The 16,463-nt window shown below is 43.5% G+C and overlaps 1 protein-coding gene across 2 annotated transcripts in view; it reads right to left on the bottom strand.

Annotated features, from left to right (window-relative positions):
* Positions 1 to 16,463, bottom strand: part of LOC141989578 (glutamate carboxypeptidase 2-like) — a 54,191-nt gene that overhangs the window by 11,876 nt on the left and 25,852 nt on the right. For both annotated transcript variants that reach the window (XM_074956429.1, XM_074956437.1), the window contains exons 8-13: positions 16,273 to 16,371; positions 14,353 to 14,438; positions 12,861 to 12,980; positions 10,867 to 10,949; positions 8,485 to 8,548; positions 7,835 to 7,902 (exon numbers count right to left, since the gene is read on the bottom strand). In XM_074956429.1, the coding sequence (XP_074812530.1) occupies positions 7,835 to 7,902; positions 8,485 to 8,548; positions 10,867 to 10,949; positions 12,861 to 12,980; positions 14,353 to 14,438; positions 16,273 to 16,371 (520 nt within the window). The remainder of the gene's footprint in view (positions 1 to 7,834; positions 7,903 to 8,484; positions 8,549 to 10,866; positions 10,950 to 12,860; positions 12,981 to 14,352; positions 14,439 to 16,272; positions 16,372 to 16,463) is intronic.

Genomic DNA, 16,463 nt, shown 5'->3' with positions numbered 1-16,463 from the left:
TGGGTGATCCACATCAATGAAATTTAGACCAGAACTATCTCAAGTTGGGCACCCAAAAACTGTGGCACCCAGTGTAAGTAGGCTCTTTTGAAAATCTGGGCCACTGGCTTTCAGTTGTCAGCAATGACTATGTTGATTTGTGTGATGACATAGACAAACCCCACACTGGCCTGGAAAGGGTTAATGAACTGCTGTGGGCTCAGTCAGCCCTGCCCCACTACACCTTGGAGGGAGAGGCTCAAAGGGGAGAACCCAACCTATGTGGGAACTGGATGGGAGGGAGAGCGGACTTCCTGCTCCCACTCTGTGAGAGAGGCCTGGCTGGGGCCAGGGACTGACCAGAGACTGTGCCTGGGGCCAGGGACTGACCAGAGACTGTGCCTGGGACCAGGGACCGACCAGAGACTGTGCCAGCATGAAGGCAGGTAGCTCTGATGTGGGACTATTATTTTGATTTACTGCCAGTGACTTGCTGAGTAAGATTGCTGAAGGGGGTGTCCTTCATGAGAGGATTGACAACCAAATAAAACCCTTTATCTTTGCACCCAACTGGAGACATAGCCGTAGGTTGTTGCGAGACCAGGAGCAACCTGGTCACAAGCTGATTTTCCCCTTGCGCTACCTGCCAAGATGTGGCATATTAAATGAGAGATTCTTGGTCTAAAAGGGCAGATGGACATTCTGCATGTAGAAGTCCAACCAACTATTCCTAAAGGGACATCTTGAGTTACAGATGAATAGAAAATACCAGATTAAAAAATCAGTGTGGACCAGACTGGAATATCCTTACTTGTGATGAGTAGCACCTTACAGCACAAGTCATTGGGACTACTTAGGGAATAAAGTCACCGTTCTTATTTTTGTACAAATCTAAATAAGTATATGTAAGAACATAAACATAAGAACGACCACACTGGGTCAGACCAAGGATCCCTCTAGCCTAGTATCCTGCCTTCTGACAGCAGCCAGTGCCAGATGCTTCAGAGGGAATGAACAGAACAGGGCAATTTTTGAGTGATCCATCCCATTGTCCAGTCCCAGCTTCTGCAAGTAAGAGGTTTAGGGACACCTGGAGCATGGGGTTGCATCCCTGACCATCTTGGCTACTAGCCATTGATGGACCCATCCTCCATAAACTTACCTAATTCTTTTTTGAACCCAGTTATACTTTTGGCCTTCACAATATCCCCAGGCAATGAATTCTACAAGATGACTCTGTGATGTACGAAGAAATACTTCCTTTTGTTTATTTTAAGCCTGCTGCCTATTAATTTCATTGGGTGACCCCTGCGTCTTGTGTTATGTGAAGGGATAAATAACACTTCCCTATTCATAGAATCATAGAATATCAGGGTTGGAAGGGACCTCAGGAGGTCATCTAGTCCAACCCCCTGCTCAAAGCAGGACCAATCCCCAACTAAACCATCCCAGCCAGGGCTTTGTCAAGCCTGACCTTAAAAACTTCTAAAGAAGGAGATTCCACCACCTCCCTAGGTAACACATTCCAGTGTTTCACCACCCTCCTAGTGAAAAAGTTTTTCCTAATATCCAACCTAAACCTCCCCCACTGCAACTTGAGACCATTACTCCTTGTTCTGTCATCTGCTACCACTGAGAACAGTCTAGATCCATCCTCTTTGGAACCCCCTTTCAGGTAGTTGAAAGCAGCTATCAAATCCCCCGTCATTCTTCTCTTCCGCAGACTAAACAATCCCAGTTCCCTCAGCCTCTCCTCATAAGTCATGTGTTCCAGACCCCTAATCATTTTTGTTGCCCTCTGCTGGACTCTTTCCAATTTTTCCACATCCTTCTTGTAGTGTGGGGCCCAAAACTGGACACAGTACTCCAGATGAGGCCTCACCAACGTCGAATAGAGGGGAACGATCATGTCCCTCGATCTGCTGGCAGTATTCACTTTCTTCACACTATTCATGATTTTATAGACCTCTATCATATCCCCCCTTAGTTGCCTCTTTTCCAAGCTGAATAGTGCCACTCGTTTTAATCTCTCCTTGTACGGAAGTTATTCCATATCCTTGATAATTTCTGTTGTCCTTTCTATATCTTTTCCAATTCTACTATATCTTTTTTGAGGTGCGGCAACAGAACTGTACACAGTATTCAAGGTGTGGGCGCACCATGGACTAATATAGTGGCATTATGATATTTTCTGTTTTATTATCTATCCCTTTCCTAATGGTTCCTAACACTCTGCTAGCCTTTTTGACTTCTGCTGCACAAAGAGAGATGTTTTCAGAAAAGTATCCACAATGACTCCTAGATCTCTTTCTTGAGGGGTAATAGTTAATTTAGACCCCATCACTGAATACGTATAGTTGGGATTATTTTTTCCCATGTGCATTACTTTGCACTAATCAACATTGGATTTTATCTGCCATTTTGTTGCTCCTTCACCCAATTTAGTGAGATCTCTTTATAACTCTTTGCAGTCAGCTTTGGACTTAACTATCTTGAGTACTCTGTATCATCTGCAACTTTGCCCACTCACTGTTCACCCCCTTTTCCAGATCATTTATGAATATGTTGTACAGCACTGGTCCCTATACAGATCCTTTTTTGCGTGGGGGGGGGCATTATTTATGTCTCTCCATTGTAAAAATTGACAATTTGCTCCTACCCTTTGTTTCCTATCTTTTAACCAGTTACTGATCCATGAGAAGACCTTCCCTTTTATCCCATGACTGCTGAATTTTCTTAAGAGCCTTTGGTGAGGAACCTTATCAAAGGCTTTCTGAAAGTTCAAATAAACTATATCCACTGGATCACCCTTGTCAACATGCTTGTTGACACACTCACAAAATTCTAATAGATTGGTGAGGCATGATTTCTCTAAAAAGCCATGCTGAATTTTCCCCAACATATTCTGTTTATCTATGTGTCTAATAATTCTGTTCTTTATTATAGTTTCATCCAATTTTCCTGGTACTGAAGTTAGGCTTACCAACCTGTAATTGCCAGGATTGCCTGTGGAGCCTTTTTTAAAAAATTGGCATTACATTAGCTAACTGTCTTCAGGTACAGAGGCTGATTTAAATGATAGGTTAAATGATAGGTTACTAGTTAGTAGTTCCGCAATTTTATATTTGAATTTCTTCAGAACTCTTAGGAGAATACCACTTGGTCCTGATGAATTATTACTGTTTAATTTATCAATTTGTTCTAAAACTTCCTCTACTGAGACCTCAATCTGGGACAGAATAAGAGGATCACAGTCTGGCCCTATGAATATATGCTAGGTGAAATTAAAATTGGACATGTTAGAATCATAGAAGTGTAGGACTGGAAGGGACCTCAATAGGTCATCTAGTCCAGCCCCTTGCACTCAAGACAGGACCACATAATAACTACAGCATTCCTGACAGGTGTTTGTTTAAACTGTCTTCAAAACCTCCAATGATGGAGATTCCACAGCCTCCCTAGGCAATTTGTTCCAGTACTTAACTACCTTGACAGTTAGACTTTTTTTTTTTTTTTGACTGTCCACCTTAAACCTCCCTTAGTGGCAATTTAAGCCCATTGCTTCTTGTCCTATCCTCAGAGGTTAATGAGAACAATTTTTCACCCTCCTCCTCGTAACAATCTTTTATGTATTTGAAAACTGTTGTTATGTCCTCTCTCAGTCTTCTCTTCTCCAGACAAAACAAACCCAATTTTTCCAACCTCATAAGTCTTGTTTTCGACATTCGGCTTTAATGTTGGCCATATCTGTCACACTGTGTTTAATGCAGCAGGCTGGAATGCCTTGAAAAGTCTTAGTGCTTAGGAAAAGTACCAGAATAGACAGATTTCACAGCACGCAAGGTCCCAGTCCAGGACCCTGTGCAGATCAACCCCTAAACAGGGGAGATGGGGTCTCCCTCCCAGCGGGGAGTCAAGACCCATTGACCCAAGACCCGTGGAAGGAAAAGGCCAGGGCAGGGACCGTCGAATCGTGGAAGTCAACGAATGGCTACGCAGGTGGTGTCGGAGAGAAGGCTTTGGATTCTTTGACCATGGGATGGTGTTCCATGAAGGAGGAGTGCTGGGCAGAGACGGGCTCCATCTTACGAAGAGAGGGAAGAGCATCTTTGCGAGCAGGCTGGCTAACCTAGTAAGGAGGGCTTTAAACTAGGTTCACCGGGGGAAGGAGACCAAAGCCCTGAGGTAAGTGGGAAAACGGGATACCGGGAGGAAGCACAGGCAGGAACGTCTGTGAGAGGAGGGCTCCTGCCTCATACTGAGAACGAGGGGCGATCAGCAGGTTCTCTTAAGTGCTTATATACGAATGCACAAAGCCTTGGAAACAAGCAGGGAGAACTGGAGGTCCTGGTGATGTCAAGGAACTATGACGTGATTGGAATAACAGAGACTTGGTGGGATAACTCACATGACTGGAGTACTGTCATGGATGGTTATAAACTGTTCAGGAAGGACAGGCAGGGCAGAAAAGGTGGGGGAGTAGCACTGTATGTAAGGGAGCAGTATGACTGCTCAGAGCTCCGGTATGAAACTGCAGAAAAACCTGAGTGTCTCTGGATTAAGTTTAGAAGTGTGAGCAACAAGAGTGATGTAGTGGTGGGAGTCTGCTATAGACCACCGATCAGGGGGATGAGGTGGATGAGGCTTTCTTCCGGCAACTCGCAGAAGTTACTAGATCGCACGCCCTGGTTCTCATGGGTGACTTCAATTTTCCTGATATCTGCTGGGAGAGCAATACAGCGGTGCATAGACAATCCAGGAAGTTTTTGGAAAGCGTAGGGGACAATTTCCTGGTGCAAGTGCTAGACGAGCCAACTAGGGGGGGAGCTTTTCTTGACCTCCTGCTCACAAACAGGGAAGAATTAGTAGGGGAAGCAAAAGTGGATGGGAATCTGGGAGGCAGTGACCATGAGATGGTCGAGTTCAGGATCCTGACACAGGGAAGAAAGGTAAACAGCAGGATACGGACCCTGGACTTCAGGAAAGCAGACTTTGACTCCCTCAGGGAGCAGATGGGTAAGATCCCCTGGGGGACTAACATGAAGGGGAAAGGAGTCCAGGAGAGCTGGCTGTATTTCAAGGAATCCCTGTTGAGGTTACAGGGACAAACCATCCCGATGAGTCGAAAGAATAGTAAATATGGCAGGCGACCAGCTTGGCTTAATGGTGAAATCCTAGCGGATCTTAAACATAAAAAAGAAGCTTACAAGAAGTGGAAGGTTGGACATATGACCAGGGAAGAGTATAAAAATATTGCTCGGGCATGTAGGAATGAAATCAGGAGGGCCAAATCGCACCTGGAGCTGCAGCTAGCAAGAGATGTCAAGAGTAACAAGAAGGGTTTCTTCAGGTATGTTGGCAACAAGAAGAAAGCCAAGGAAAGTGTGGGCCCCTTACTGAATGAGGGAGGCAACCTAGTGACAGAGGATGTGGAAAAAGCTAATGTGCTCAATGCTTTTTTTGCCTCTGTCTTCACTAACAAGGACAGCTCCCAGACTGCTGCGCTGGGCATCGCAACATGGGGAGTAGATGGCCAGCCCTCTGTGGAGAAAGAGGTGGTTAGGGACTATTTAGAAAAGCTGGACGTGCACAAGTCCATGGGGCCGGACGAGTTGCATCCGAGAGTGCTAAAGGAATTGGCGGATGTGATTGCAGAGCCATTGGCCATTATCTTTGAAAACTCGTGGCGAACGGGGGAAGTCCCGGATGACTGGAAAAAGGCTAATGTAGTGCCAATCTTTAAAAAAGGGAAGAAGGAGGATCCTGGGAACTACAGGCCGGTCAGCCTCACCTCAGTCCCCGGAAAAATCATGGAGCAGGTCCTCAAGGAATCAATCCTGAAGCACTTAGACGAGAGTAAAGTGATCAGGAACAGTCAGCATGGATTCACCAAGGAAAGGTCATGCCTGACTAATCTAATCGCCTTCTATGATGAGATTACTGATTCTGTGGATGAAGGGAAAGCAGTGGATGTATTGTTTCTTGACTTTAGCAAAGCTTTTGACACTGTCTCCCACAGTATTCTTGTCAGCAAGTTAAGGAAGTATGGGCTGGATGAATGTACTATAAGGTGGGTAGAAAGTTGGCTAGATTGTCGGGCTCAACGGGTAGTGATCAATGGCTCCATGTCTAGTTGGCAGCCGGTGTCAAGTGGAGTGCCCCAGGGGTCGGTCCTGGGGCCGGTTTTGTTCAATATCTTCATAAATGATCTGGAGGATGGTGTGGATTGCACTCTTAGCAAATTTGCGGATGATACTAAACTGGGAGGAGTGGTAGATATGTTGGAGGGCAGAGATAGGATACAGAGGGACCTGGACAAATTGGAGGATTGGGCCAAAAGAAACCTGATGAGGTTCAATAAGGATAAATGCAGGGTCCTGCACTTAGGACGGAAGAACCCAATGCACAGCTACAGACTAGGGACCGAATGGCTAGGCAGCAGTTCTGCGGAAAAGGACCTAGGGGTTACAGTGGACGAGAAGCTGGATATGAGTCAGCAGTGTGCCCTTGTTGCCAAGAAGGCCAATGGCATTTTGGGATGTATAAGTAGGGGCATAGCGAGCAGATCGAGGGACGTGATCGTTCCCCTCTATTCGACATTGGTGAGGCCTCATCTGGAGTACTGTGTCCAGTTTTGGGCCCCACACTACAAGAAGGATGTGGATAAATTGGAGAGAGTCCAGCGAAGGGCAACAAAAATGATTAGGGGTCTGGAACACATGACTTATGAGGAGAGGCTGAGGGAACTGGGATTGTTTAGTCTGCGGAAGAGAAGAATGAGGGGGGATTTGATAGCTGCTTTCAACTACCTGAGAGGTGGTTCCAAAGAGGATGGTTCTAGACTATTCTCAGTGGTAGAAGATGACAGGACAAGGAGTAATGGTCTCAAGTTGCAGTTGGGGAGATTTCGGTTGGATATTAGGAAAAACTTTTTCACTAGGAGGGTGGTGAAACACTGGAATGCGTTACCTAGGGAGGTGGTAGAATCTTCTTCCTTAGAAGTTTTTAAGGTCAGGCTTGACAAAGCCCTGGCTGGGATGATTTAATTGGGGATTGGTCCTGCTTTGAGCAGGGGGTTGGACTAGATGACCTCCTGAGGTCCCTTCCAACCCTGATATTCTATGATTCTATGATTTCCCTGGGCTACTTCATACAAGTCTCTTCAATTTGGGGCGTAGCCCCGCTAGTCCAGTTGCCCCAAGTGCTGGGGCTTATTTGCAGCCTCTCCTTGGCAGGGGAGCCCTTACTTGGCGCAAGTGGCTGCCCTGGCTGGCAGGTCACTAATCCATCCCTTTGGGCAGGCAGGCAGGCAGAACGCTCCTGCTCCTAGCCAGTCAGCCTCCAGTTGAGCCAGGCTCCCTTCTTTTCTCCCCCTCCAGGCAAGCCTTGGCTGTAGGTCTAGTGGGGTGGGGCTAGCTGAACCCAAAGGTTTTATTTAACCCCTGCTGTGCCGAACACCAGTTTCTCTGCTCCCTCACACATGTTTTAAGGGAAAAACTCAACATAACCTTAACTATGAAGTCACTACTGACTCCTCCATAGTACCAGTATATAAGAAATGTGAATGGGTGACATTATTAAACTGAACTCTTGATGGCCAAATACTACTCTCATGACATCTGGTCAACCACACTGGTGGCACTGAGGTAAATGAGTGTGGAATATGACCATTGAGGCCTAACTATCTGATGATGCCCATAACAGATTTTACTACTATCAACAGAAGCCCTGACAACTGTGCAGAATTTTGGCCTAAGTCTGTTTGTAATGAGAACAGTTTCACATCCAGTACAATAACCAGCTCCTATGGGTAGTTACTGTTGCTACATCAGTTGATATTTTAGTGTATATTTACCTCTTTGGTCAAGCTGTACACCAGGCTGTACATCAGCGGAGTACAATCAATTCTCAGAGTGTAGTTTCCTGAAAGACAGGGTCAGCGTTTACAATAGAAAACCAAGTCTGCTCTGTGTTTTTGTGGAGGGAGGAGACATGTCTGTAATAAGAGGAGACACCAGGAGGAAAAGCAGGATCTCCAAAGTAGATCGGGCTGCTGGCTGTAGGCTGCTCAGTGCATTCACACTGGCTTAGGATTTGGGCTAAATTGTGCTTCAGCTAGCACAATAGCTCAGGGGTCCTGCTTTATACCCCTGTGCTGACTACCCATATCATGGATAGCCACACGGGAGGGGAAGCTGCCTCTACAGAGCTACTGGGAGGGATGTATAGCAGGCAGGTCCTTGGTTCTACCCCCGTCTCTCCTTCCTCCCCCCACCACCATGTGTCAGATAGTGTAGTTATATGCCAGCATAATATACTCCCTCCCCGAAGCAAGAGGGTAATTGTAACTCTGGGTCACCATCTCCCTCCTAAGCTGCTCCTGGGCCAACACAACAATGCACTTTTCTCAGGGCCCCTGGCAAAGCCAGCACTGAGCCTCAAGGGAAGTTGTCTCAATTTCATCTACCTCCCACCTGCCACTGCCATAGAAACACAAGTATACACCTTCAACTGAGGAATCGGCATTGATATACGCCACCCCACGGGCTTGTAATAGTTTGGCATTTTCCTGTGGTGGGGGAAAAAAAAAACAAGTTGATTAACTTTTCCCCTCAAAATAACACTGTAAATTTTGCAATGTAGAATCTTGCAGCGTTCCAAACTACCACAATCCAGTCCATACGGTACTTTTGGACTCACACGTCAGTCTTGACTCCCAGAGCACATGAATCAGTTTCTTTCAGAGCAAGGTGAACTGCACACAAGAGTTTTTGGATAAGTATTTAAAGGTGAGATTTGGGGCCCATTCCAACCAAACACAAGGTTTTGTTTAGTTAAATGGAGCAGATTCTCTGTTTAGTTAAATGGAGCAGATTCTCTGAACAATCTCTGTAGATGGCACCTCATGCCTTCTTTACAGTTAGAAACATATGAATGGCCATACTGGATTAAACCACCTAGTTCAATATCTCATCATCTACACTGGCCATTAACAACTGCTTCAGGGAAAGTGCAAGAAATACTGCCATACACAGTTATGGGATAATCTGTCACCAAGGGAAATATCCTCCTAATCCCATTAGTCAGAGGTTTGCTTATGCCATAAATCTTGCAGTTATTTATATGCCTTCCAAAATTCTTTGCTGCTTTAATATTTACTATTACAGCTCTGCATCTGAATCTGCTAAACTTCTGGAGTCAACAGTTTCATGTCGGAATGAGTTCCACAGGCTAACTGTGTGCTATATGAAAATAAGTCATTCTATCAGTTTTGAATTTCCCACCTTTCAGTTACATTGAATGTCCCCTTGTTCTGGTGTTATGAGACAGGGAGAACAGAAGTTCCCAATCTACCTTTTCAAGATCATTCATTATTTTGTGAACTTTTCTGACTTATAATTACCATGTCATCCAAGACAAAACAAGGAGATTTTGCAGTAAGGAAAATTGTGGATGATAAAACAGCAAGCCAGTCATACTTCACATGCTGAAAAGAAGCCTCAATGCAAGATTTATGGGCCTTCTTTGGAATGATTTGAGTTACAATACATTGATTTGAGTTACTTTAGCTTGACCTTGTGGGTGCTTTTAAAGTCAATGAACTAGTGTCTTCCTCTAAGTGGTTGTACAGAGACATGGTACCCTTGATTCTGAATATTATTAATGCAGATGGATTTATGACACTGGTATTCACAATCTCAGTACGAATCAGAAAGTACCTAGGGCAGCAACCAAAACAACAGATCTGATTCTGATCTCGTTTACTTCAGTGTAAATCTCAAGCAGCTCCATGGAAATCAATGGAATGACACCCATTTAAAATTGGTTTGAAAGGAGAATCAAGCCCAATATCTCCAACTGGCAGGGTCACTACTTGCAAGTATAGGTTGGTATATTCTCAGACACACTTTGTTTTGGGATGTAGCATTGTTACTTTGGTCATACTGTAGGTAGCACAAGTGGCCTCTTCAGATGAAATTCACATTGAGGTTGCTCATTGCTAAAGCCGAGAATAATTTACTGTATTCCTGGGGAAGGGTTATTACTAGGGCCCTACCAAATTCACGGTCATGAGAAAAGTGTCATGGACCGTGAAATCTGATTCCCTCACCCCCAACCCATGAAATCTGGTCTTTTGTGTGCTTTTACCCTATACTATACAGATTTCACGGGGGAGACCAGCATTTCTCAAATCGGGGGTCCTGACCCAAAAGGGAGATGCAGGGGGGCTGCAAGTTTATTTTAGGGTGATCATGGTATTGCCATCCTTACTTCCATGCTGCCTTCAGAGCTGGCTGGCAGAAGAGCAGCAGCTGTTGGCCAGGCGTCCAGCTCTGACGGCAGCACCCCGCCAGCAGCAGCAGAGAAGTAAGGGTGGCAATACCGTACCCTGCCACCCTTACTTCTGCGCTGCTGCTGGCCGCAGCTCTGCCTTCAGAGCTGGGGTCCAGGCCAGCAGCCACCGCTCTCCAGCTGCTCAACTCTGAAGGCAGCGCCGCCACCAGCAGCCACGCAGAAGTAACGGTAGCAATACCACAATCTCCCCCTATAACCACCTTGTGACAACCCCACAACTCCTTTTTGGGTCAGGACCCCTACAATTGCAACACCATGGAATTTCAGATTTAAATAGCTGAAATCATGACATTTACGACTTTTAAAATCCTATGACCATGAAATTGACCAAAATGGACCCTGAATTTGGTAGGGCCCTAGTTATTACTTGAATGTTGCGGGATTGTTTTTTGGTATTTAGCAATACAACCTTGGACACTCTCTCATGTGTTTGTGCGTATATGAACATGCCTCACTGGAGCAGGTTCCAAAAAGTGGGGGAAAGATCTACCATTGTGCAGAACTCTCTTGGATCACTTATTCTTGATTTACCTCAGCCCACTCTGTAGATCCCAGCAAGCCAAATTCCTCCGCATCCCAGCTTGCAAATATCATTGTTCTTCTGGGTCTCCATCCTACAATAATAAAAGATTTAAAGCAACAGGAGAATTACTCCAGAGAAATACACTGTGAGTGTATATCAAACTGAAAATAAATCATATCATGAGTAACAACAGTTTGGGTCTCAGCTGCAAGAATGATGTGTGGTGCAAAAGGTACACTTGGGGAATCTACCCCAAAATCTTTTGTAATTTTACTCGTAGTTTGCAGTATTATGCCTGATACAGACCCTTGTCTTTGCTCAGAACCTGAGGTGATTGACATTTTCCTAAATTCAACATTTTGGTAAATAACCGGAGAAGAACTTTTGCAAAAGTGTTTTGATTTTTTACAACCAGCTCCATTCAATACAGATATTAAATTACTGTTCTCTTTCATTTAAATATACATCTTAGCACTTGTTCCACGTCTAGGGTCATAAAGGCTTTCCCTGACCCCCTTCTTCCCAAACACCAACTCTCAAATACCGAGAAATCCCCTGTGTGGTTTTGATAGATCTACCTCTAAACAATGATCTTTCGCTCTAAAAAGCTTTGCATGTGACTTGAAGCCATGGTAATCTGGAGCGGAGTATATTGCAATGTGTTTTTATCTGTGTCTACTTTATCCAAGCTCTCCTTCATGCCACTGCTATTACTCCCGTTCCTGGTTGGCTTCACTAAACATTGTTTCCTATTACGTTCGGTAACTAGGCAGTGAAGGAAACAAAATTAACCTCTAACAGGTTTTAAATGCTGTGGTTGGGCAAAGAAAGCTACTGGAGCACAGTGTTCCGGTTATGTCAGGACCTCTGTCTCCAGGATTTCAGACTCAATAAAAGGAGACTCCATTTGTTCTGGCAGTTGACTTTTAATGGTGTTGACGTTCCTCACCACCCTTAAGTATAACTAGGAACCTTGTATTTTTAAACTTATTCTCCTATTAATTTTTCACTGTGTATCCTGTACGTATTCCAGGTCCCATTCACACTGGTTTAACACTTAACTGATCTGGAAGCTATAAATGTTGTCTTCTCAGATTCTTGCTTACTCTCTTATGGCACAGTTCCACAGATTTTTAAGGCCAGGTGGTGCTTCTACATGATCTAGTCTGACCTCTTCTGTGTCACAGACTGCAGAATTTTAACCAGTTACCCCGTACGTCATATTTACTTCCCAATCTTCCACACGCTGCCTGATTTTCTTCCCCAGATGAAACCTTCCATACCCATCACCATCTTGGAAACCAAGGGTGTCATAACATCAATAATTTGATTAACTCATTATAGTTAAGATAACAGTGATTAGCAGCTGCAAAGCACTGTAAAGATGAAAACTGCTATACAAGAGTTCAGTAATTTCTATAATTACATACTGTAAATCCTTGCCAAAGCAAATTTACCACGCTATGAATGAAAGAGGCACGTAGGCCAAGATCCACGAAGGGACTTAGGCATTGCAACGTAGAGCACGTCTACCGGCTCAGACTCCTGCACGCAACTTAGGCTGCTGAATGCCTAACACCCCTGGTTTGTGAATTGTTCTGGGGCTTAGGCGGGAGATACAGATTCGGGCACCTAAAATGAGGCTGCAGTGTGCATGCTCACAAGCAAAACTGTAGGCCCTGAGCAAATTTAGGCACCTACATGGTTAGGCGGAAGCCGAGCCGCATTTTGTGGATTGCAATGATGCCTAAAAATGGGACTTAGATGCCTATATATCTTCATGGATCACACCTTTGGATACTATCATTATAGGGACTTTGAAATATCTACAATAGATAACTGAAGAGTTGACAGCAAATTCCAAATATGAAGGACTGAGGCCTTGATTTAGCAGAGCACTTAAGCCTGTATTTAACTTAAATCAACTGGGAGCAGAAATTTGACCCTTAGTTTAAGAAAAATCTTTAAATGGTTCTGTTTGCTTTATTCTTTAGTCACATACCTTCCTTCTTCAATTTCCCATAACTTCTCACAATCTCATGAACCACAGCTGCCCCGCTCTGAGGATCAATTCCACCAAAGACCCAGGAGTCACGGTGGCCTCCCAGGATGACGTATCTGTCTGGAGAAATTAATGAGGGGGGTTTATTTGGAGGATCTCTTTCCTGCAGTAATAGTGTCAATGGAGAGTAGTGATGTATTCTATATAGGTTTGCAGGCAACAAATACATCACTTTAACAGTTTACTTCACATGTGGCAGAATGGCAGGAGCCACTGTAAATCTCTTTAGAAAAAAATTACAGGCAAGTTTGTTGCTGAACTGCAGCTGGTTTGTGGCTTATTTATATTAGCATCTGTAGAAGTTCTAAACTTAGTAGCACTTTAACTCCAAAAGATGTTTATAACAGACACCATAACAATAATTAGTTCCAACTGTAGTCTACATTTTTAAAGTTGTTGTGATTATTAACCCCTTTTTTCTGACATGCATCATTTTCCAAAATATTCATCATTTGGGCTTTTGATTTTCTATGCTGCCTTTGCCTGAAGTTTAATCAAGTCACATGAACAAGCAAACAAAAACTGTACAAACCACCAACTCTAAAATAAAACTGCACACATTTAAAAATTGTATGAAAACCAATAACCTTCTGGGTTTCTATTTATCCTCATTATTCTGTTTCAAATCCCTCCTTAAAACCTTCCTTTGCTATGACAGACACTCCATCATACACCTTATTATGGTGCATTTGATGGTCAAAACTGGCCCAGTATTTACATTTTTACATCCTGAGTGCTCTTAACTCAACAAGTTTTAAAGACACTGAAGTAGTATTTTCTTGCCCTAGGTGATAGGTACATTACAATGAGGGTTAACCAAGTCACAATGGAAGATGCAGTTGACACGATATGGCACTGAAGAAAGAATAAATCCTACTGTCTTGCTTGATGTTGTTACAATTGTGATTCAGCCCAGAAATGGCTGTATTGTGGTTGCGGATGAAGTGATCTTACTATCCTATAAATATCTGAAAACCAGCTTAGGGGCTTTCAGATCACATTGGATAAAAGATGCCATAATATAGTACACATAAGCCATTAAGGGGTGAAGCAATTTCATTGGCAAGAACATGAATGTCTTTTCAAACTCGTAAAGATCTAAACTTCCATTTATTATTAAATTCCCACAACTCTCTTATTAAAAAAAATCCATTAGAGAATGTACTTGCAATATTGCTTGCTTGGACGCAAATGTTTATGTCTAGGTTACGTTCCCCTTGGAAAACTAGTTTTTACAGTGAAAGTGCTGACATAACCTAAACTGTGTGAGTGCTCCTGCAGGAAATCCCCAATGTGTACAAACAGACGTGCTCACCAAGTAGAATATAGAGAAAACCCTCTTCCACGTCCTCTCTTTTTAATTACTATGCTTAATTAGGTGTATCTGCAGTTCACTGCACCCACAGATAATTTATAAGACAAATGGCTTTACCTGGTTCTGTTGCTCCTCTGATGGTACCGATCACATTGTAAATTCTTGTCACTTTATTGCTACTGTGAACGTGCATTTTGACCTTCCTAATGCATTGGAAAGCAAATTTAAAGAGAGAACTCATCAGATCACTTAATAAAACATTATATGCTTTAAAAATGTATAAGGTATATATTGTTTATAGTAAAGAGATTAAGGGCAGAATTTTACTCTCACTTAAACAAATGTAAATCTGGGAAAAGTCCACTGAAGTTGCTCCAGCTTTATATTATTGAAATTGAGGACACAATTTGGCATTGGAAAGTTACCTAATCACATTGTTGGTGCATGACTTATATTGGTAACGTGCTATTTATACTGGTTGCTGCTATGATTTATACTGGCAACAGACTAAAAGCTCTGACCTTAAAATGATGTTCTGTTAGCAGCTGATTTTTAAAGTTGGGAGGGAGAAAGGAAAACTAACATATTTTATAAATATTTTGTTAAAAATCTAGAGGTTGGTTCCTCTGTCACTTAGCCAGTGTAACTCCAGGGTAACACCACTGCAGAGAATGGAATCACAGGGGCGGGAGTCAGTGGGGCATCAGGCCCATCCAGAATATCAGGAGACATTCTAAGTTGTATCACAAATATGTCTTTTGTTCACTTATGTACCAGCCAACCTAAGGGGCAGCATCTGACTCTCAGTGCAGTCCTGTATTTTTTTAATCTCATTTTCCTGATTATTTGACTATAGGAGGAAGAGGAGCTCAAGTGGTTCATCTGAGGTCATTACAATAGTTCAGCCTGACTAGTTCAACATGTGGCTTCTAGCCATTGGCTGTAATTCAGTAGATCATGTGGCCTCAGTCATAGCCACCTGAAGCAAAAATGAGGCTTTGTAATGTAAGGAATAACACATTACATTAGAATTTTCAGAACAATGTACATTTGAGATTAATATCTTCCTTATTTTATATGATGCAACAAATAGTCCCAAAGCTAAAGACAGCTTAGCTCAAAATAGACGTGAGTGGAACTTTTATTGTGAGGCCTTAGCGAGCAGATCGAGGGACGTGATCGTTCCCCTCTATTCGACACTGGTGAGGCCTCATCTGGAGTACTGTGTCCAGTTTTGGGCCCCACACTACAAGAAGGATGTGGATAAATTGGAGAGAGTCCAGCGAAGGACTCCAGCAAAAATGATTAGGGGTCTAGAGCACATGACTTATGAGGAGACGCTGAGGGAGCTGGGATTGTTTAGTCTGCAGAAGAGAAGAATGAGGAGGGATTTGATAGCTGCTTTCAACTACCTGAAAGGGGGTTCCAAAGAGGATGGCTCTAGACTGTTCTCAATGGTAGCAGATGACAGAACGAGGAGTAATGGTCTCAAGTTGCAATGGGGGAGGTTTAGGTTGGATATTAGGAAAAACTTTTTCACTAAGAGGGTGGTGAAACACTGGAATGCGTTACCTAGGGAGGTGGTAGAATCTCCTTCCTTAGAGGTTTTTAAGGTCAGGCTTCACAAAGCCCTGGCTGGGATGATTTAACTGGGAATTGGTCCTGCTTCGAGCAGGGGGTTGGACTAGATGACCTTCTGGGGTCCCTTCCAACCCTGATATTCTATGATTCTATGATTCAGCCCTGATTGATCAGAGAGTTTGCTAAGATCTGGAAACCTTGCAAATGAATTCAGGCCCTGGATTGCTTGAACCTTGAACAATGTATGAATCTGCATCAAAACCAGGAGAAACTCAGCTGATGTTTTGCTTTGAGTTCACTTTAGCCCAGAAACAATGCCATATGTCCTGACACCAAGGAAAAACTTGCAATGACCCCCAAATGTCAAAACTTGCAGAGCTCTAGTTCAAAGATTTCACCAACTGTTGTTATATTTCCCTATCTATTAAAACTTGCTTTATGTAATGCAAAACTGACCTTGTAGAGTAACTGCTCACAAAACCAGGCCCAATGTTGTAAGACACATTCAGGCTTCCTTTCCAGCTGCTGTCTGGTGGGGCAGGTCCTCCCATGTTACTGTTATAAAAAAAATCTGTTTTTTAGTATTTGTTATTTGTGTAAGTGTAGTGCCAGTCATGGACGAAGCCTCTACTGTGCTAAGCACCGTA

Source organism: Natator depressus, chromosome 1 (genome assembly GCF_965152275.1).
Source record: "Natator depressus isolate rNatDep1 chromosome 1, rNatDep2.hap1, whole genome shotgun sequence".
In the NCBI taxonomy this organism is placed as follows: Eukaryota; Metazoa; Chordata; order Testudines; family Cheloniidae; genus Natator; species Natator depressus.
This window is presented reverse-complemented; position numbering and strand designations above follow the sequence as displayed.